Source organism: Lipotes vexillifer, unplaced genomic scaffold, assembly GCF_000442215.2.
Source record: "Lipotes vexillifer unplaced genomic scaffold, Lipotes_vexillifer_v1.1 scaffold532, whole genome shotgun sequence".
In the NCBI taxonomy this organism is placed as follows: Eukaryota; Metazoa; Chordata; class Mammalia; order Artiodactyla; family Lipotidae; genus Lipotes; species Lipotes vexillifer.
This window is the reverse complement of record NW_006798027.1, coordinates 259174-281673: the sequence shown is the minus strand read 5'-3', so window position 1 is coordinate 281673 and position 22500 is coordinate 259174. Positions and strand designations below refer to the sequence as shown.

At 50.8% G+C, this 22500-nt stretch overlaps 1 protein-coding gene across 3 annotated transcripts in view; it reads left to right on the top strand.

Annotated features, from left to right (window-relative positions):
- AP3B2 (adaptor related protein complex 3 subunit beta 2) overlaps positions 1 to 22500 on the top strand; it is a 32311-nt gene that overhangs the window by 2816 nt on the left and 6995 nt on the right. The window contains exons 2-17 of one of the 3 annotated variants that reach the window (XM_007470052.1): positions 6319 to 6394; positions 6533 to 6607; positions 6901 to 6996; positions 11980 to 12140; positions 12416 to 12482; positions 12583 to 12765; positions 12874 to 13157; positions 13397 to 13451; positions 13794 to 13865; positions 15298 to 15360; positions 15711 to 15843; positions 16122 to 16231; positions 16869 to 17045; positions 20472 to 20658; positions 22116 to 22234; positions 22336 to 22392. In XM_007470052.1, coding sequence (XP_007470114.1) covers positions 6319 to 6394; positions 6533 to 6607; positions 6901 to 6996; positions 11980 to 12140; positions 12416 to 12482; positions 12583 to 12765; positions 12874 to 13157; positions 13397 to 13451; positions 13794 to 13865; positions 15298 to 15360; positions 15711 to 15843; positions 16122 to 16231; positions 16869 to 17045; positions 20472 to 20658; positions 22116 to 22234; positions 22336 to 22392 — 1915 coding nt within the window. The remainder of the gene's footprint in view (positions 1 to 6318; positions 6395 to 6532; positions 6608 to 6900; positions 6997 to 11979; positions 12141 to 12415; positions 12483 to 12582; positions 12766 to 12873; positions 13158 to 13396; positions 13452 to 13793; positions 13866 to 15297; positions 15361 to 15710; positions 15844 to 16121; positions 16232 to 16868; positions 17046 to 20471; positions 20659 to 22115; positions 22235 to 22335; positions 22393 to 22500) is intronic. The other 2 variants (XM_007470053.1, XM_007470054.1) reach the window with 2 other exon arrangements.

Sequence of the window (22500 nt, the reverse complement as noted above, 5' to 3'; positions counted from 1 at the left end):
AAGAGTTGCTAGAGGACATCATCAGTTCAAGAAAGTTTATTTTATTTTTGTTGTTATTTTTGTTTGTTTATTATTAGGATGGGAGAGCCCAGAGCAAGTTTAACTGTTGATGAGAAGGAGCCAGCCGTGTGGGAGAGGCTGAAAAGAATTGAAGGAGAGAGGGGAGGGGAGGCTTACAGAGCTGGGTGGGAGGATTGGCCTGGCCTCAAGGAGGACCAGCTCTGCCCAGAAGGAGGAGGACAGGAGAGGAGAGAGTAGATGCAGATGTTTGGGAGCTGCGGGGGATTTGATCTAAAGCCTTTATTTTCTGTGAGAAGCCAGTAGTGAAGCTGCAAAGGCAAGGCTGTGGGTGGGAATTTTGAGGAGCATCAAGGGGGTTTGAAATACAGCAAAGAAACTAACCACTCCTGGCAGGGTAGGGGCCGAGGGGACAAGAGGGCCAAGGATGTGAGTAAGAAGCAGATTGGAGGGGTGGACCTGGGGGGCCTAGGCCAAGTATGGAGGAAGTAGAGATAAGAGAGTGCTGATAGGAAGGAAAAAATCAAGGAAATGGCCCTGGAAAGACAGGTGAGGATCAAGATGGTTAGGGTCAGAGTGAGAAGGGTGTACAAGGTTTCTGAGGAAGAGCTGTTCTGAGGAGGCAGAGGTCCAGTTGGGGCATGAGAGTGGAGGAGAGGGATGCCCCACCTCGGTCTGGATCAGCTGTCCTGCCCCCTAGTCCCTTGCCTGGAGATTGGTGGTTGGCCCTCTCCCCAGTCCCTGCCCTCCTCCCCCTCGTGAGTCCTTGTCTCTGAGCAGTGAAGAGGAAACCAGAGCCTCCCTCCCCGCCAGTGTCCAGTTTCTGAGTTTCGGGGCGGGCCATCTGGTGACAGTGACAGGCATCCCCAGCTCCCTAGTCAGCTCAGTCCCATTTTGGAGCAGGACCTGGTGCCCAATGCAGCGATTCCTGCAGCTCCCAGGGGCCGTGGTGAGGCCAGGGGGCAGAGGAGCTAGTGGAGCTGATCAGGAGGCTGCCAGCCCTGTGCTGGCCCCTGAAGGCGGGCCCCCACCCTGGTACCAGGCCCTGCAGCCGGAGGAGCTCCGATGGCTGCAGGCGCCAGAGGAAGACACGACCCCAGAAACGTCCCTGGAAGGACCTTGCCTAGAGCCTGGCCAAGGCCACAGCCAGAGGCAGCCACTACGGTACAGAGGGGCCCCCAGCGACCCTCACCCAGACAGCCAGGAAGGCAAGGGGTGGGAAGCTGCCACTCTCAGCCAGGACCCATTTAAGTCCCACCTCCTCAGCAGGAGGACGGGGCTGGCATTTAGGGTCTAGGTGGGAAGCGGGGGGCATCAGGGGTACTGTATGGGGGACTGAGAGTTTGAGTTGGAGGAGATAAGCCTAACTCCCTGGAAGCTCTGAGGGGAAGAGGATAGTAAAATATTTGAGAGTGGAGTAAAATATTTGACCTTTTCCTCCCTCCAGGTCCTAGCTAGACTGGGTTCTGGGTGAGGTTTGGAGACAGGATAAAGTGTTTGGCCACCCTCTCCTGTCTAGTGGGTTGGAACTTGGGTTGTGAGGGGAGGGAGGAAAGTGGATATCAGGCGAGATGAGTATGTCTGGCCTCAAATGCCATGTTTTACCCACCAGCTGGCTCCAGTGCCCCTCGCCCCAGAGAGTCCCTCAGGCCAGGCCAGGGGTCAGGTCACAGTGAGAGCAGTATAAGGGGATCGGACTACGGGAGATTAATGTTTCATGGCCTTAGAGTGTTGCTGTGTATCTTTCCCTTCTTCTCCCTCTTGGGAACATAAGCTGGTGGGAGTGAAGATGAGGGACCCAGGGGTGTTACACCCTAGGAGGGAGCTGCTGTCTTTCAGGGGGCAGCTGACAATCCTACCTGTGCTATGTCCGCTATGTCCCCCCAGTCCCTCTGTTCCCTCGATTCCCCTTACCTAGGGCCCTAGAGCCTTCAGGAGCCTGGAAGGTGTGTGCTAGGCTGGGTGGTTGGGAGAACTGTGGGTGCCACAGCACACACCCTGGGTGTGTGCATTGGACACGGGCCGGTGGCATCTGTCGGGGTGGTGAGGACACCCGGGTGCGAGGAAGCCTGCTTTAGAGAACTCTCAGAGTTAAAGGGGCTGGGCAAACTCTGACAGGTCCCAGTGAAGTCACCCCAGGCTGGCCAGTGAGGACGCCCACGTGACCCCTCAGAAGGAGGTCAGAGGATCATGAGGCTGGAGTATTTGATCTTAAAAGCCTGTATTTATCATCAAGGATCTCAAATGGGAGCCCACAGGCCATTTTGGCCAATGAGACTGGAGTAACTCAGTCTTGTCTAAAAGGTGTATGTGTATGTGGTGTGTGTGGTGTGTGTGTGTCTGTGGAGGGACGTGTGTGGGGTATGTGCATGTCTGGATCAGGGGGTGGGGGAAGTCGTGGTGGATATGTGTCTGTGGGCGTCTACAGGGATTTGCAGGTGAAGTGTGTGTGTCCATAGGTGTGTGGGTTTATATGTTGAGAGTGTTTTTGTGGGAAGTGTCTGTATGTGTGGTATATGTGTCTGTGACTGTGTGTATTTCTGGGGGGATTGTGGGTGTGTGTCTGCAGGGTTTTTTTTTGTGTGTGTGTGTGTTTATGTGTAGATTGTATGTGTCTGGGGGTTGTAGGTGTGTCTTTGGGGGTCTGGGTATGTGTATGGGGTACAGGTATGTCTGTGGGGAGATGTGGGAGGCTATCGCTGGTACCATTGTTTGGTGGGGATATTTGAGTGTGTAGGTGTCTGTGAGGGTGAGTTGGCTATGCGGGGGTATGTATGGAGGTTCCTGGGGGTGCAGTGGTGTGCGTCTATTTGGGAAGGTGGAAGCCAGCTCTGTCATTCTTCCCACACCCTCAGTGCTGCCCAGGCCCAGATGAATGGTCTGTATCTCTGTCTACAGCCATGTGTCCTGAGTTCAACACACCTAGGAATTGACCACCTGGTTTGTGTTTAGGAGGGTGACAAGGTGGTTGTCTTCTGACCCTGGCTTGGCCATAGGGAGTAGAAAATGTCCTCTGGTTTGGGGGGACATCTTCCTGAATGGAGGAGTTTTGATCTTTTTTTTTTAAATTGAAGGATAGTTGATTTACAATGTTGTGTTAGTTTCTGATGTACAGCAAAGTGATTCAGATATATAGAGATATATATATACAAATATAATTTTCATATTCTTTTCCATTATGGTTTATGACAGGATATTGAATCTAGTTCCCTGTGCTATACTGTAGGACCTTGTTGTCTATTTTATATATAGTAGTTTATATCTGCTAATCCCATACGCCTAATTTATCCCTCCTCCACACCCTTTCCCCTTTGGTAACCATAAATTTGTTTTCTATGTCTGTGAGTCTGTTTCTGATTTGTAAATAAGTTCATTTGTCATATTTTAGATTCCACATATAAGTGATATATGGTATTTGTCTTTCTCTGTCTGACTTACTTCACTTAGTATGATAATCTGTAGGTTCATCCATGTTGCTGCAAATGGCATTATTTCATTCTTTTTTATGGCTGAGTAGTATTCCTAAATGGAGGAGTTTTAGGTCAACTTGAGTGGGGCAGGACATCTTCTCCTGCCCTCATCTGACAGCTAGCAAGTCCTCTGTGTTCTGTTAAGCACTCACACATTTCTGCAAAATGCAGCCCTATGACTAGGTGCATGTTATGTCAGATTCTTTTCTTCCTCTTAGCATTTAGCACTTACTCATTTCTCAGCATCAGCACCAGTCACACTTGCCTCTTTATGACTATTATCATGCTCTTCCCTCTCCTAATATTGCTACCTCCAATTTCTGATTTTCTATTGCTTCTAAATGTTTCACTTCTGTGACTAAGTTTGCGCACACTGCTTTTTAATTCCTACCATTGGTGATACCTCTCCTGGCTGGGTTCTCATGCCTGGGTCAAAGCTACGGATTATCTGAGTATCATCTGGGAGATTAGAGAATGTACAGTTCTCCATACACAACTGCTCATCACATTTTGGAATTGCCTGGGCAACATATGAGTGCATCAGTGATCCCACTGCTCTATCAGCTGTGTGCAGACACATTTTTCCATGGGGTTATTCACACTTCTCTGTTCACTTCTTTGACCACCAGCCCCTGGACCTCTGAGTATGGTTGGGCAGGTTGTTCACTGCTCAAGGGCACATGGCCAAGGAATACCAAACAATGCTCCACTCACTGAATGGGGAGCAGCAGCACAGGGCTGTGTCTACCTGGCGGAGCAAGCGGGTGGCAGAAGGGCTTGCAGCAGCCCTGACAGTGAATACTGAATATAGACCCTAAATTTATATCAGTACTTTATCTATTTTGAATATTAAACTTTTATTCACCATATCCCAAATATTTTCCTTTCTGTTGCTATTATGGGCTGAATTGTGTCCCCCTCAAATTCATATGTTGAAGTCCTAACTCCCAATGAGTCAGAATGTGACTGTGGTAATTTTAAAGAGATATTTAAGTTAGAATGAGGTCATTAGGGTGGGCCCTAATCGAATATAATTCACCTGTTATAAGAAGAGGAAATGTGGACACAGAAACCCACAGAGGGAAGACCATGTAAAGATATAGGAAGACAGCCATCTACAAGCCAAGAAAAGAGGCCTCAGAAGAAACCAACCCGCTGACACCTTTATCTCAGACTTCTGGCCTCCAGAATTGTGAGCAAATAAGTTTAGGTTGTTAAGCCACCCAGTCTGTGTTACTGTTACGGCAGCCCTAGCAAACAAACACAGTTGCCTTGGTTTTTTTTTTTTCTTAAATTTAGTTTACATACAAAAGTTAAAAAAAAACTAAACCTAGTAATAATAATAAAAAATTATTATTACTGATAATTTTATGACCTTGAAAATTAAAATTTTCCCCTCTTCCATATATTGAAATAATTTAACTATTAAACAAATGTGGAATTAATTTTGGTGTGAAATATATGTACAAGTTAAATTCTTTGCTACATAGGAGTTGTCCCGACAGCATTTATTTCAGGGGAGGAAAATTTCTTTCTCCCATTGGTGAGTTATTTGTTCCTAATGTATCAACTTAGATTCATTTGTGAAATTTCCCCCCTATGACTCTTGACTTTCTACTTTTAACCTGGTACCATAGGGCTTTTATCGTTGTCATGTTGTTTTGTGTTTTGAATTCTGGTAGGGGGAGTTGTCTGTCATTGTTCCATTGTTCTCTTGTTCGCCCCTCAAAATTCTCTGGCGTTCTTACCAATTGATTTTTGTTTCTGGATGAATTCTGCAGTCACTTCAGGAAGTTCGACAAAAGGCCTCCATTGAAAGTTCAATGGCCATTGTATGAAATTTGTATATTGGCTTGGAGACTACCTTTATTCCCCTGCATCATGTGCAAGGGGTTATTTATTTAAATCATCATTTACTTCTCCCATTAGGGTTTTATAACTTTCTTGAATGACTGTTGAATGTGACAGGTCTGGCCTTTGTGGTAAGACCACCTCAACAGACTCTGGAGAATCTGGGGCCCGTCCAGTCCTTGGAATCAGCTCAGTCTGTGGGGTCAGGGCCTGGGACCACACTCAGGGCGGGACAAGGGCATCTTGCTCTTGTTTTGACACCCACCTCCTTTCCACTGGCTCCAGAGCCTTCTCATCTATCCAACTGGCCATTTCCTGGGAAGGGTCCCTACCTTTCCCACCCCAAATCCATCCTATCACCTGGCTGTATTAGTTTCCCAGGGCTGCTGTAACCACAAACTGGGTGACTTAATAGAAATTTATTATCTCACAGTTCTGGAAGCTAGAAGTCCAAAATCAAGGTGTCAGCAGGGCCTTGCTCCATCTGAAACCTGTAGGGGAATCCTTCCTTGCCCCTTTCTAGCTTCTGATAGTTTGGCAATCGTTGATGTTCACTGACTTGTAGATGGATCACTCCAATCCTCTGTCTTCACAAGGCATTCTCCCTGCAACTCTCTCTTCACAAGGCCATCTTCTTAAAGAACACCAGACATATTGAATTAGGGACCAGCCCTACTCCAGTATTACCCCATCCTAGTTACAGCTGAAACAATTCTATTTCCAAATAAAGTCACATTCTGGGTACTTGGGGTTAGGACTTCAACATATCTTTTATGAGGGGGACACAACTCAGCCCATAGCACTGGCTGGCCCACTGCTCCTCCCTCCCCTAAGTCCCCTGATGTGTATTTTACCACCTTCCCTTCTGGTCGAGTCCTGCTTTCCCTGCCCAGGTCCCTTCTTTCTGCCTGTATCCTACTGATTGAGAGCCCCATCCCCACTGCTGTGCCCTCAGCTGACCTCTTGTTTCTCCCACCAGGCATGATGACCTGAAGGAGATGCTGGACACCAACAAGGATTCCCTCAAGCTGGAGGCCATGAAGAGGATTGTGGCGGTGAGGGGGGAAGGAGGGGCCTCCCGTGGGCGAGGGGCCTGGAGGTCAAAGGGCAGCTCTCCTTGGCTCCTTGTGGACCTTCTCCTAGTGAGAGCCGGCATCCTTCTTGTCCCCCTACCTTGACCCCCCACCACCCAGATGATCGCCCGGGGAAAGAATGCCTCAGACCTGTTTCCTGCCGTGGTGAAAAACGTGGCCTGTAAGAACATAGAGGTGAGTGCTGCCCGGTGAGGGGTCTCTCATGCCCACCTCCACCAGGAATAAACTGGAGCTGGTTGGGGGTGAGGAAGGGAACAATCCAGTCCTTGGTGGGGGGTGCAGTCTGCTCAGAATGTGCCTGGTCCAGGAAAAGACACCATCTGGATGTCCCTGAACTAGACGTGGATCAGAGCAAAGGAGCCAGGGTACACCCATGATGCTTTCCCCACGGACCACAGCCAGCTGGGGTGATGACATCTCACAGGGTGGGGGCACCAGCCCCTGCTGAGAAGCCCACTGCCCCCCAGGTGAAGAAGCTTGTCTACGTGTACCTGGTGCGCTACGCTGAGGAGCAGCAAGACCTAGCCCTGCTGTCTATCTCCACCTTCCAACGCGGCCTAAAGGTCAGAGGTCTCCGTTTGCCTCCCTGGGGTCTGGGCCTTGTGGGTGCTGTATTGGAGGAGTGAACCCAGGGAGACGTCTGAGCATGGGGGGACAGGCTCTGGAGGCCTTTTCCTACCTGCCTAAAGTTGGGAGAGTCAGAGGAGGCTGTGATGATGGCTGCCTCAAACGTGAACCACTTGAGCCCCTGACATTGGCCCTCACCCCCATTGATGTAAAGGGATTGAGGCCCACAGCCAGGCAGAAGTCTGCCTTCTTAGGACAGGGTTGTGTGCGGGGAGCTGCTGACCTGGATTCCTCACCTCTGGGTGTCGGAGCCTTGGCACTGGCAGGTTCACCTGGTCTGGGTATCTATCCGTGGAGAACAATGGCTTTGGAACCTTTTCACCTGGAACTGGGTAAGGAGGACAAAAGGGCTTATTGAAAACAAATGAGCTCCATGGAGAGGAAAACCACAAAGTTCACCAAACAGGAGAGCAGCCTCAGATGTGGAGACTGGGTTCCACGGTCAGCACAGAGCACATAAAGATAAGACCATTCCATTTTCAATAAGTTCAATACAGCCAATGATTCCTTGAGAGTTGGGACAAATTGATTATTCTGTTTAGCACCAGGAGAAGTAGTTGACTTGTCTCAGATGCCCCAGTGTATGTAAAATATCCACCTTTAAAGACCTGGACCACATTTGTCGTGGTGAAATGCTCCTTGAGGCAGGCAGAAATTGAAATCACCCAAGGGAAGGGACAGTGGGAAGATTCAAGTCCCTTAGAATTCAGTGGAGGGACTTCCCTGGTGGCGCAGGGGTTAAGAATCCACCTGACAGCGCAGGGGACACTGGTTCGATCCCTAGTCCAGGAGGATCCCACATGCCGCGGAGCAACTATGCCTGTGCACCACAACTACTGAGCCCACGTGCCACAACTACTGAAGCCGGCGTGCCTAGAGCCCATGCTCCGCAACAAGAGAAGCCACCGCAATGAGAAGCCCGCGCACCACAAGGAAGAGTAGCCCCCACTCGCCGCAACTAGAGAAAGCCCACGTGCGGCAGTGAAGACCCAACGCAGCCATTAATTAATTAGTTAAAAAAATAATGCAGTGGGGGCTGAATCTCCCCACACTATTTAAACTGAATATTCTCGCCTTTTGTTTTGTATATTAAATGCAGGCATGATAGTCTCCACTGGGTGGTTTTCTGGTTAGGATAAGATTTCTTCTGGGTAAAGAAGGCAACATCACTGCTGTTGTATTCTCTCTCCAATCAGACTCTTCAGCTCTGATTACAGCCGTTAACTCCTCTAGTCTTTCCACACGTTTAGTTCAAATTCCTGTGAGAGGGACTCTGAAAGGTCCAGCTCATCTTGTCATGTTCAGCTGATGCTGTAGGCTGTTGAGCAGACTGAGAGTTGACTGCCAAAACCCGGGCCCGTGCGCCCTTGGTTCAACCTGCTCTGGCCAGCAGGAGGGGATGACAGAGTCTGCTTCTCTGAGGTGGGGCAGAAAGCATGGGCACTTGCATATACCATTCTTTCATTCAGCAAACACTTGGGTATTTCTATGCCAAACACTATGCTAGGTTATTTTTAAAAGTCAAAACCAGGACTTCCCTGGCGGTCCAGTGGTTAAGACTTCGCCGCGCTCCCAGTGTAGGGTGCACAGGTTCGATCCTTGGTTGGGGAAAATCCCACATGCGTGGCATGGCCAAAAAGAAGTCAAAACCATACAGTCTATCAGAGTGGCTTGACTCGGGGTTAAATCATTTTATAAGAAATGATAAACTATAAATCATTTTATAAGAAACATTCTGGAAATTTTGCACGGATTTTTACTTTGACCTGAGTTTCTACAGTCTGCCCCTTTTCCCTTTTTGGAAAACCAGAGCTCATTTAGTCCATCTCAATGCAATGATTTCTCTAGAACAGTGGTCAGCAAACTTTTCTGTATACTGCCAGGTGATAGTAGTTTAGGCTGTGCAAGCCATCCAGTCTCAACCATGCAACTGCTCGATTTTGCCCTTGTAGTATGAAAATAGCCATAAATGAGTGGGCATGGCTGGGTTTGCATACATTTTTATTTATAAAAAGGGCAGGAGACAGATTTGGCCTGGGGACTGTAGTTTGCCAACCTTTGCTCTAGAATATCTCTGACAGGTCATCTCCAGTGATACAGACCTCACTCCTTCATAAGGCAACTTGCTGCGTCTTAAGACAACTACAACTGTTTTTTGTTTTTATTGAAGTATAGTTGATTTACAATGTTATATTAGTTTCAGGTGTACAACATATTAATTCGATATTTTTGTGGATTATACTCCATTTAAAGTTATTATAAAATACTAGCTATATTCCCTGGGCTGTACAATATATCCTTTTAGCTTATTTAGTTTATACATAGTAGTTTGTACCTCTTAATCCCCTACCTCCTCTTGATTCTCTCCCCCGCTCTCCCCCCTGGTAATGACTAGTTTGTTCTCTGTATCTATGAGCTGTTTCTGTTCTATCATACTCATTTGTTTGTTTTATGTTTTAGATTCCACATGTAAATGAAAACATACGCAAGATATATACCCAGGAGTGGCATTGCTGGATCATATGAAAGTTATATTTAAACATTTTTGAGGAACCCACATACTGTTCTCCATAGTGGCTGTACCAATGTACATTCCCACCAACAGTGCACGAGGGCTCCCTTTTCTCTACACCCTGTCCAGCATTTGTTATTTGTTGTCTTTTTGATGATAGGCATTTTGACAGCTGTAGAGTGATTGCAACTTTTTTTAAACCATTATATTGTGTTGAAACCTCCATTACCATAATTTTAAAAAATTTATTTCAGGCTCACAGAAGGCATAAAGAATAATATAATGAATATATACCCAGCATAAGAAATGAAAGATTTATCAAACAGCCAAAGTCCCCTATGTATCTTCTCCTGCTTATTATTCATATACATGTATTTATTCTTTTATTACTTATTATGCATTCCTAAATAATGTATAATATTGTTTTGTAGGCAGTATCTTATATGTGTTCCTCTAAAACTCACTTTCTTTTTGTCATTACTACTGTTAGCGGGGGCTTTACTGCACATTAGAACCAGCCTTTTCTGTCAGCCCAGGCTGAGGCTTTGTTTGCTTTGTAGCCCACTAATGTTGGCTCAATTCAGACAAACCTCCAGTTGGCAAGCAGATAATCTAGGTCTCCCTATATCCTGTCTTTATGCAATTGGTTCCTTGAATCTCCTATGAAACCCTACTATATTCCATTTTATAAGTTTAGCACAGGATCCAAGCCAGGGTGATTCTGAATCTTAATTTTGTCCTCCTGATTTTGTGTCTTCCTCCAAGATGCTGATAAGCTATTCAGACCAGGGCAACAGACTATGAATCCCATATATCATGCTTCCAGGATGACACTCATCTGTTAGTAAATCTTCCCCAAGTACCGCATTTTACCAAACTGTGGATCCACCTGACTGCAGTCAGCTGGTATTTTCCCATCTTGTTAGGAAGGATTTTAGCAGCAAGAAAATTTCTTAACACCTTTCATGTGCAACGGGCTGTGGTTATCCAGAGATAAAATAGACATGAATTCTGCTCTTAAAATGCTTACGTATTAAATGAAACAAAAGGCCTGCATCAAAAATGGCAATCCAGGAAATGCCATGAGAGGCTCCCACAAATGCTTTGCTGAAATCAAGATACATACTGTTAATAGCTACCAGCCTAGTTACCCTAGCAAAAAGAAAAAGGGATTTTGGGGGATAACTTCCTGTGAATCCATAATCATTTCCAAATAAAGTGTTAAATAAAAAAGGAAAATAGGCTTTAGCAGTGGATGTGATATGATTTGACTCACAGACTCCTGCTTTTAAAATAAGTGCTTTGAAACCATCTGTTTAAAAATTAATTCCAGAATTTTAACAGGGATTACCATAATTTTCACCTGTAATTTTGTGGCTCTTCTCTTTCTCCATTTTAGAAAATCAGGGTAGCATCTACCCTTTAGTGTCCCAGCACCTCTCCCACTGTCCACCGTCCTCCAAGATTAACGGTAGTTTACAGCTGCTGCTGCTCTTGTAATCTTCTGATTACAGTACACTGTGTCTAAGGCTCTTCTCAGGTGTCTATAGGATGCAATAAGAGCAAAGAGAAGGGGCTTACACACCTATTCTCTCTTTTCTTTTAAAGCAATTAACAATGGTGTAATACCATTTTTGTTATTTATTTTTGGCTGCGTTGGGTCTTCGTTGCTGTGTGCGGGCTCTCTCTAGTTGCGACAAGCAGGGGCTACTCTTTTGTTGTGGTGCGTGGGCTTATTGCGGTGGCTTCTCTTGTTGCGGAGCACGGGCTCTAGGTGCGTGGGCTTCAGTAGTTGTGGCTCATGGGCTCTAGAGCGTAGGCTCGGTAGTTGTGGTGCACGGGCTCAGTTGCGCCGCGGCATGTGGGATCTTCCCGGACCAGGGCTCGAACCCGTGTCCCCTGCATTGGCAGGCGGATTCTTAACCACAGCGCCACCAGGGAAGCCCCACACCTATTCTCTTTTAAACACTGTGGAGGAAGAGGAAGAAGGGCAGGTTTGAGAGGTTGCTGGGAGAGAGGACTGTAAGGATGAACTCTTGGAAAGGGAGACCAGGTTGCATTTGCTGGCAGTCCCCTCCAGCATAAACACAAAGACACCCTCCCCCTCCACACACTCCCCTAAGGAAAAAGAACTTTAGGTGTTTTGAAAGTTTGCCACTCTTCCTGAGAGTGAAGCAGCCAATGCCACATACGTTCAGGTGTCAGATTTCTGCAGCAGGGCCAGGAGTCGGCGCCTTCAGGCAGCTCCCCTCCAGGTACCCAGCACTAGCACATCATCCAGGCCCCAGAGAGGAGGCAGGGAAGCAAGAGCTGGTGGTGACTGGGGACAGTGAGTTCCACAGGCGTAGCCTCTGCCCTCAGGGCACCTGCTGCCCTCTCATGGCTCTGCCTCCACCTCTGCCCTTAGGACCCCAACCAGCTGATTCGTGCCAGCGCCCTCCGCGTCCTGTCAAGCATCCGTGTGCCCATCATTGTGCCCATCATGATGCTAGCCATCAAGGAAGCTGCCTCGGATATGTCGCCCTATGTGCGGAAGACAGCTGCCCACGCCATCCCCAAGCTCTACAGGTATACCCCAAGCCCCCGCCCACCCTTGGCCTCTCCCAACTCTTGCCGGCTGCTTTTGGTTTTGCTTCTGTTTTTTTGTTTTGTTTTGTTTTGTTTTTCTCTTCAGATGGTTTAAGGCAGTTTGGGGAACTGACAGAGATGGAGGACATTGAAGGCAGTGGCTCATACCTCTTTATGAATAGGGTTGGGGTGAGGGAGGTGAGCACAGCTTGGGCGGATATTGGGAAGGCTGAAGACGGGGGAGGGGCAATCCCGCTCAACAGTTTCTCTCTCAGTTTGGATTCTGACCAGAAGGACCAGCTGATAGAGGTCATTGAGAAGCTTCTAGCGGACAAGACCACGGTGCGTATGTGGACACACAGGGACGGGTGGTGAAAAGGAGCCAGGCAGAGGCCCCTCTGTCCTTCCTGTTCATGTGCTCTTGCCTCTGTCGGTTCCCCAGCTGGTGGCGGGCAGCGTGGTGATGGCCTTCGAGGAGGTGTGCCCAGAGCGCATCGACCTGATCCACAAGAACTACCGGAAACTTTGTAACCTGCTCATCGACGTGGAGGAGTGGGGCCAGGTGGTCATCATCAGCATGCTCACCCGCTACGCCCGCACGCAGTTCCTGAGCCCCACCCAGAACGTGAGTGGCCCAGACCCCCCAGGCGGGACCCCAACCCTCGCCCTAGCAGAGTGGGTAGGCGGGTCTCCGGGAGGAGGTGCCCACTGTCCCGCCTGTCTCCCCCTCCAGGAGTCTCTGCTGGAGGAGAACCCCGAGAAAGCCTTCTACGGCTCCGAGGAGGACGAGGCCAAGGGCCCGGGGTCGGAGGCGGCGGCCTCCACTGCGCTGCCGGCCCGAAAGCCCTACGTCATGGACCCCGACCACCGGCTGCTGCTGCGCAACACAAAGCCGCTCCTGCAGAGCCGCAGCGCCGCCGTGGTCATGGCGGTGGCGCAGCTCTACTTCCACCTGGCGCCCAAGGCGGAGGTGGGCGTCATCGCCAAGGCTCTCGTGCGCCTGCTGCGCAGCCACAGGTGCGCGCCTGCCCCGCCCACGCCCGGGGGCCGGGTCGCCCCGCTTCCCCCCGACCCAGAGCGCCTGACATCCTCCGCCCCAGCCCACCTGCTCCCCGCCCGGACCCCAGTCCTGCCCTCCTCCCGCTGGTGCCCTCCCCACACCGGTCTCTCCTCCCTCCTATTCTGCCCACCTCCCTTCTCCCGACCTGCTGCCCCAGCCGAGGGGCCCAGGTACCTCTGACCCCTCCTCTCCACAGCGAGGTGCAGTACGTGGTGCTCCAGAACGTGGCCACCATGTCCATCAAGCGCCGGGTGAGCCAGTGACCAAGGCCTGCCCTCGCAGTCCGAGGAGTGGCTCCTGCGGGGCTAGGGGTACTGGGGAAAGTCAGGATGGGGGGAATGCCCTGGCTGTGCAGAGTGTGGGGAGGAGAGACCCCCAAATGCAGGTGGAGAAGCAGGGCCTGGATCCCGAGGGCCGCTGAGTGAGGAAAGCCTGATGAAGAAAGACCGGCTTAGATCTGAGGAGGAGGGAAGAATCGAGGACTAGAGGACAGTGAGGGGCAGGAAGGATGCTGGGTCCTGGGTCGGGAGAGGAGGAGGGAAGCAGGGCCCGGGCTGAGGTGGAGCTCCCTGGGGCTGCCTCTCTCGTGCCAGGGTATGTTTGAGCCGTACCTGAAGAGCTTCTACATCAGGTCCACCGACCCCACCCAGATCAAGATCCTGAAGGTGAGTGATGGACAGACGTGCCTGTGGACTTTCTGTCCCCCACCCCCATGACCCACTTGAATATCCACAGTGGCCACCTTGGTGCCTGCCTGTTTCAGGGGCTGAGCCCACCGTTGCTCCAGCCAGAAGTGTTTGCTCAGGAAGCCAGGCTAATGAGAGTGGGGAGACAGGGTGAACGGAGCTGCCCTTTGCCCAGTACCTGTTATACACCTGCCGCTTTTCACATATGAAGTAATTCGATTTTCATAATCACCTCAGGAAGTGTACATTATCTCTATTTTATAAAAATGTAGACTTAGGGAGGTGAGATAACTACCGAAGGTCAGGTCTGCTACTCCCAATTCATACTTTCCCTTGGGACTTCCTTGGCGGTCCAGTGGTTAAGACTCCGCGCTTCCAATGCAGGGGGCTAGGGTCCAATCTCTGGTCGGGGGACTAAGATCGCACATGCTGCGTGGTGCAAAAAAAAAAAAAAAAAAAAAAGCATACTTTCCCCGCTGCAGTCTCTGTCTTCTACCCACAGTGTAATTACCCTCACACACCTACGCCCTCAGGCTGTCGTGCAGACATACCCCACAGAAAAGGCGGCAGGAGCCCATACCCACGTTCCATCCCTGCTCTGCCTCATTATTGAGTAACTTCCTTCAGCAACAGTTAATCCTCCTAACCCTTCTGAGCACCTATTGTGTATCTCACGGCTAGATCTAGGGGTATCTAGGGGTACAACAGAGAACAAACCACTCAGGCACCCTACCCTTGAGGAGCTTACAATCTCGCTGGGGTGAGGAGGAGACATTGGGCAGCTAATCACACAGCACAGGTAAAAATCCATTTGTGAAATAGGATGTAAAAGGAAAGTGCAGAGAGCTGTATGAGCATAAATAGGTGGACCTGATCTAGTCTGGTGTCAGGGAAGTTTTCCTTCAGGAGGGGAGGCTTGAGCTGAGGACTAAGACATGAACATGAATTCTCTAGGTAAATGCAGGGACAAGAATGGAAAGAGGTGCTCCACACAGAGGAAACAGCATATGTAAAGGCCAACAGGAGGGTTGTGACTAAAGGCCTGTGTGACTGGGGCATAGAGGGTAAGGGGGAGAATGGTGGGAGATCAAGGACTTATAGACCATGGAAAGGATGTTGGTCTTTATCCTAAAAGCAACTGGAGGCTTTAACTTTTCCTTGAAGGTAGAGAGGTGACATGATCGTACTACAAGCGTACTCTGTCAGGGAGTCCATTTAAGAAACAAACTGGTCCTCCTGCATTTTGGATTAAGTTTCATGATCTGTCAGTTCTCTCATCAATCTAAGGATGATGCAGGGCTGTCCTGCCTGAGGAATGTTTTCTGGTTGGTGAAGTGTGTGTTTGGAGTGAAGGTTTATGAAAGCACAGAAAGCCCACTGGCCACCCTGCCCATTTTCTGACTCCCTGCAGCTGGAAGTGTTGACTAACCTCGCCAATGAGACCAACATCCCTACTGTCCTACGGGAATTCCAGGTACGGGCCAGGGGCCAGCTTATAGTCAGGCCCATGAGAGTTGTCCTGCAGCTCCTTGTGCTTAGTGAGAATCGGCCTGGTGGGGCAAACCTTCTCTTAAAAGCCCAAAGTGGAGAAACTGTTATTTTACGTCCCCTCCCAATGCCTTCTACTGGCTTTGGGTTAGGGAATCACTGGGTGATGGGTGAGGCTGTCATTCCTTTTCCCAGAGTTTAGTCTCTGACGTGATGAGTCATTGAATGAGGGGTAACAGCTTTCTGGAAGGTCACCCTCAAGCCTGCAGAGTCACTGCCGAGTCAAGTCTGAGGGATCACTGCCTTCCGGGGGTCACTCTGTTGTGGTGTCCACAGACCTACATTCGCAGCATGGACAAGGACTTTGTGGCAGCCACGATCCAGGCCATTGGGCGCTGTGCAACTAACATAGGCCGAGTCCGTGACACCTGTCTCAACGGCCTGGTGCAGCTGCTGTCCAACCGTGATGGTCAGTGTTTGTCTGCATGTCCAACTTTGATGACTAGTGGGTGCTGCCTGCATGTCTGACTCTGATGGCCAGTGGGTATCCACCTGTCTGTCCAGGAACAATGTGTGTTCATCTGTCTGTCTGCCTCAATTAGTATCCAAGTGCTCCCACGTCTCTGAGGGCCGCTGGAGAAGTACAGGGGGTTGAGGAACACAGCCAAGGGGCTGGGGGCATTGCAGGTGTGCCTGTTCATTGTGTGTGGTCATCTGACTGTCCCGGGCTCATTTCCTGTCCTACAGAGCTTGTGGTCGCAGAGTCAGTGGTCGTCATTAAGAAGCTGCTGCAGATGCAGCCAGCACAGCACGGAGAGATCATCAAACACTTGGCAAAGCTCACAGACAACATCCAGGTCAGGGAGTGACCCCGTTTCCTTTCTCAACCCAGTGTCCTCATGATTTTAAGACCCTATAATTAAACACTGGCCTTAATAAAAAATCAACTTGCAAACCTTCCCTACTGGCTCGAAAGGTCTTAAGGTGGGAGGAGGGGAAAGATGAGACCATGTGACCCTGGTTCACCTTCCCTTTGGGGATCCCTTGCTGAGCTTCAGCCTGTACTACCACTCAGGTTTTCTCTCAAGTTCTGGCCGAGGGTGGCCAATGGACTGGTCCTGTGTTTTTGTGTCATACTGCCAAGTTGAAGCATTCAAGCAAAGGCATTCCCGAAGATTCAGGGAGAATAACAAGGCAGTAAAGCATTGAGGGTACAATGGATCCAGAAAATCAGTCTTTTATACTAAACTGTGACTGAATTTGGGGCTTGAAGGCTCTGCCCATGCTAATGAAACCCTAGGGAAGAGGGGAGATGCTGCCCGGGAAATACCCAACCTTTAATCTCTCTCCCATCACCTCCCACTCCTATTTCCAGAGAAGCCCACGATACAACAGGCCAGCACAGATGGGAGGAGTGCCGATTCCTTGGCAGACCAGGTGCCCACCCACATTCCCACGTTTACCCCAGACCTGACTCCTCTCCCACACCCACAGGTGCCCATGGCCCGAGCCAGCATCCTGTGGCTCATTGGCGAGTACTGTGAGCACGTCCCCAGGATTGCACCCGACGTCCTGAGAAAAATGGCTAAGTCCTTCACAGCCGAGGAGGACATCGTCAAGCTGCAGGTCATCAACCTGGCAGCCAAGCTCTACCTGACCAACTCTAAGCAGGTACAGATTGAGAGATGCCTCCTAAAACACTCTGGGCCCCAGAAACAGCCCAGGCAGTATTCTGTGGGCCCTCACCAGGTAGGCATGAACTTTAGCACCTCTTTCTTTTTTTTGTCACTTTTTTTTTCTTTTTCGTATTTTATTTTATTTCTATTAATTTTTATTGCAGTATAGTTGATTTACAATGTTGTGTTAGTTTCTTCTGTACAGCAAAGTGATTCAGTTATACATATATCAGCACCTCTTTCTGAAGAGGGAGTTCAGGACAGGTGTCTGGTCTGCCCAGGTGACCAGTGTTCCCCCAGTGTCCACAGCTACTCCAGGGTCCACAGTTGAAGAGGCTCTTCTATGGGGCTGTGACTTCCAGTCTGGCAGTGGGTGTGTCCCTACCTGCTGCCTTTGGAACACTGGGGCCAGGGGGAGGGCCCAGCAGTGATAGACACTGATGGGAGAATATGTGTCCCAGGAGATGTGGTCTCTGCTTCCTCCCAAAGCTTGGTGATGCTTCACCAGTCTATGCCGGGGATGAGAGGGCAAGTCTCTGCTCAGGCTTGGGTGGTATTGGCAGCTATTGTCATTCCTAAGGTGAAAGGTTATGAGGGGCACCATAGCCAAGGACATGGCTCAACTGAGCTGGAATATCAGGATATTAAAAACCTCTTGAGTGTCCAGCAGCCTCTGAGATGGTCCCAGGAGATTCTGCTAAAAACAAAGTGTAATGTGCAGAGCTTCTCAAGGTACTGGGGACACCAAGCACCCTGACAGTTCCCACACTCAGTTAAGTGAGGCAGGGGTTGGCAAACTACCGCCCATGGGCCAAGTCTGGCCTGCTGCCTGTTGTTGTAGATAAAATTTTATTGGGACGCAGCCACGTTCATTCATTTGTTTATTGTCCGTGGATGTTGTCGCTGCGATAGAGTCCATATGGCCTGCAAAGCCTGAAATAGTTACTCGCACCCTTTATAGACAGAGCTTGCCAACCCTTGGAGCAAAGCATCTGGGCCATACCCTGTAGATTGTGACATCCCTGCTGGCCTGAAGGTGGCCTCTTTGCAATCCCATGGAGTCTTTGGATGGTGGCACTTGTGCGTCTTCTGTGGCTCCTTTTTTTTTTTTTTTTTTTTTTTTGCAGTACACGGGCCTCTCACTGTTATGGCCTCTCCCTTTGCAGAGCACAGGCTCTGGATGCGCAGCCTCAGTGGCCATGGCTCACGGGCCCAGGCGCTCTGTGGCATGTGGGATCCTCCCGGACCGGGGCACAAACCCGAGTTCCCTGTGTCGGCAGGCGGACTCTCAACCACTGCGCCACCAGGGAAGCCCATTCTGTGGCTCCTTTGATCCATGGTGGCTAGAGTGGGCCCCAGGGACGCAAGCTGGGGAGGCAGGGCCGTCACACGCTGGGACTCTTGTCAGGAGCTGGAAAGGACAGCAGTTGTGTAGAAGCAATGAGGGGCTGGATCTGTTGGTGTCAGTATTGTGGGAGAAGCAGATTGGAGACAGAGAAGTTAGAGGGAACACCACTGGAAGCCTTCAAACAAATATTTGTGTGCCTCCTTTATTCAAGTGGGAGGAAGGAGCAGGTTGGAGGAACGTTTGAATAGATGAAGCAGCCCGGGTGGGTAGTGCCCCGGTAGAGGGGGCGTCTGAAAGGCTCAGGACTGAGCCAGAGTGGTGCTGTTGGCATGTTTTCATTAGCCTGGGTGTGCTCACGTGGCATTTCCCCAAGTTGTCACTGTTAGCTACATGTGCATTTATTCATGAATTTATTTAACACGCATTTCCCGAGTACCCACTATGCCTGGCACTGAGCTGTGTCCTGGGGTGATGACAATGAGCGAGACATGTTTACTGGCCTTCAAGTGCTCATAGCCAAGTAGAGGAAACAGCACAAAACGCAGAGCAATAAGGGCTGGAGTCAGGGTTGGCACAGAGAGCTGTGGGTATATATATATAGCTGAACACCTCTCCTAGACAGGACACAGGGGTCCCAGCCCCCATCAGGCCACCCAGAGTAGGCTGTTCAGGCAAATGGAACCTCCAGGCACCCTTTACCCTAAGGCCAGTCCTTCCAGGCGTAGGACCTTAGAATGGTTCTTTGACTCAATAACGAGAGCTTTCTTCCTTCCTACCCTCCCTATCTTTCTCTCTTCTTTCTTCTCAGCCTGTTCTGGGAGTGGTGGGGGAAGGGGAATTCTTGGCACACCAGGAGAGAGGTGGTCTGGATGTGTCCATGTCTGTCCTGGCCAAACAGCACTGATACTTCCCCCATCCCAGTACCAAGGGTGACATTCTGGACCTGCCACAAGGCCACAACAATCCCAGCCATCCCTCCCACCTGCTGAGCCATCCGTTGTGTGCCAGATTCCGGCCCAGGCTGAGGCCAAGGAGATGAGGGTCCAGGCATGGATGCAGCACTGACTGGCTCCTTAACCTGGGGAGAGTCACTTAATGACTCTGATTCTCCTCTGTAAATGGGGGCAGTAGCACCCACTTCTCAGAAGGGTTATGGAGATTACATGAGGTAGTGAAGCACCTAGCACAGTATTTGACACTCGAAGGCACTCCATAAATGGTGGCTACCACTGTCATTTTGTGACAGGTTAGACTAGGTCAGGATCAGGGCAGAAACTGAGATCTGTGGTCCTGGGATATGGCTACCTTGACTGCAGGCTGTGAACCCCATATGACTCCAGCAAACCCATAGGCAGCTGCAGCTTGCTCTGATCTTATTAGGACCTTCCAGGGAGGATCATGGCCTCTGAGACCCCTGGGCTGCTCAGAATCTACTATGTGGGTCAATGGGGTGTGAGGGCAGCCCCTGCCAGGGGGATTCCTATGTGTTCTCCCTTTCTCTTTCTGTCACCTAGTTCCCCCCAGGTGATGGAGCCTAGAAACTGTGAGGTCTAGCAGAATGTTCCAGACCTTCACTCACTCTGGCACCTCAGGGTGGAGAGATTGGCCCAGCCTGGACTAGGTGGGGTAGGAGTGGGCCTAGGGCAGTGGGGACCACAAACCTGAGAAAGAATGGCACCCAGGTCCAAGAGGGAGGTTTCCAAAAGGGCAAGCTCTTTTGCTGGCCAAGTCAGTTGTCAGAGTTGGCGTTGGGAGTCAGGGCCGGGGAGGTGGGAGAAAATGCAGGGTCTGGCACAATGGCAGGTTGGGAGGGAAAGTCAGGTGGAGGCAAGCAGTGCCTGGAGCTGTTGGCCAAAAGAATCTGGTTCATGGACTTCCCTGGCGGTCCAGTGGTTAAGACTCCACACTTCCACTGCAGGGGACACAGGTTCGATCCCTGGTCGGGGAACCAAGATCCCACAAGCCACGGGGCATGGCACAAAAAAAAAAAAAAAAAAAAAAAAGAATCTGGTTCAGAGACCTCCTGTGTCCCCACCCTCTGTGATGGCTGCTGACCCACTTCTTGTCCCCCAGACCAAGCTGCTGACCCAGTATGTGCTGAGTCTGGCCAAGTATGACCAGAATTATGATATCCGAGACCGAGCACGCTTCACCCGGCAGCTCATCGTCCCTTCGGAGCAGGGTGGGGCCCTCAGCCGTCATGCCAAGAAGCTCTTCCTGGCACCCAAACCAGCTCCAGTCTTGGAGTCATCCTTCAAAGGTGGGAGCTGAAATCCAGAGTAACCTTCCTGGGGGAAGGGGAGAATTGGCCAGCAACCTGGTCCCAGCCCTTCACCCTGAGGTCTCAGTCTCAGCCAGGTACCAGCCTTCAGTGGGCAGGACTTCTGGAGAAATGCCAGTCCTGTGCCCCTGGCCTAACCCTTTGCCCATCCTGCAGCATCCAGGGCTTGCTCTGGGACACCACCACCGTCAACTCACCTGAGTCTCTGCCCTCCCAGGCAGGATGGGCTTCTGGTTTCTCTCCTCTCGGGCTCCCCTTTCCATCCTACTCCCTGAGCAGGCACTATATGTATCAAGATTTTACCTACCAAGGGCCCAGGAAGGCAGGAAGTAGAACTCCATACAAAGGAGAGCTGTAGGGACTTCCCTGGCGGTCCAGTGGTTAAGACTTTGCCTTCCAATGCAGGGGGTGCAGGTTCGATCCCTGGTTGGAGAGCTAAGGTCCCACATGCGTCGCGGCCAAAAAACCAAAACATAAAACGGAAGCAATGTTGTAACAAATTCAATAAAGACTTGAAAAATGGTCCACGTTAAAAAAATCTTAAAGATCAAAAACAAAGGGGAGCACGCACTGGGCTGTCACTGGAGGTCAGCCCAAATCCCCAGCCCCAGGCCCACTGCCTTGCCTCTTCTCTCGGTCTGGTCTGCCGTGACAAGGGCTCTGAGAGATGTGGGAAGGGGAGGGTCCCCCAGCTGACTCTCTGGACCCAGGAACTTACTCAGGAGGGAAACTTCCTTCACAAAGCTCGGTTCTTCTGCGTATCTTTTTGTTCTGCTTTATCTTTCTCTGGACCACAGGAGCAAGGAGATTCTGAGGGATGGGGCAGATGTGAAAACCTGCCAGGAAGAAGGGGAACGGTCCCTTTCTCCTCCCTAACACCATCCCCACTTACAAGTCTCTGGGTTGCCCTCCTCTGGCTCTGACTCCCTCCTGCTCCCATTTGGACTCACCCCTCCCCACGGAGTCCCCAGCCTGACCAGACACACCTCCCTGCCCTTTGACCCAGCCTGGCCAGCCTCTTACTCATAGCTGCTACCCTCGCCCCAAGCAGGCCTCTTTCCTGAGCCTGGCTGTGCAGCAGCACCACCCCCGTTGCCCTGGGAGAGAAGCCACACCCGCATCTCTGCTTCCCCAACAGGCACCAGGGCAGAGAGGCAGCAGTAGCTCTGGGCCCAGAAGCCCCTCCTGCCCTCCTCTGTGGTCCCAGCTCCCCCCACCCCTCAGCCCCTGCTCTAGTCAGCCATACAATCTTTTTTCCAGCATGTGGGCCTGGAGATTCAGTCAAGGCAGAAGAGCCATTAGGGGGCGTGTCCACCCCTCTCTTCTGTCTAGCTAGGGAGTTCCCACCAGAATCGCCACCCGGCCCCACCTAGGAAACAACTCCCAGGGCATTTCCTCACTGCCACTACTGACTTGACCTCTCACCCTGTCCCCAGACCGGGACCACTTCCAGCTGGGCTCACTGTCCCACCTGCTCAATGCCAAGGCCACGGGCTACCAGGAGCTCCCAGATTGGCCAGAGGAAGCCCCGGACCCATCTGTGCGCAATGTGGAGGTCAGCGGGGGTGGAGGGTGGAGCTGTGTGTGGGGAAGGGTGGACAGCAGGGAGCCCTGGGAGTGCCAGCCTGGCCCTCCTGACACCCTCCCCACACGCAGGAAGAAGATCTCTCCCTTATTGAGACCCATGTGGGCCTGTTGGGCGAATACACCAAGGTCCCCCCGCCCTGTGTGCTGTGTGCCCTCTGCTCTGTGTGCAGTGCTCTCTCCCAGCCTGTGCTGCCCCCTCCCTCCCCCTTGTACACTGCACCCCTGTGCCTTCCC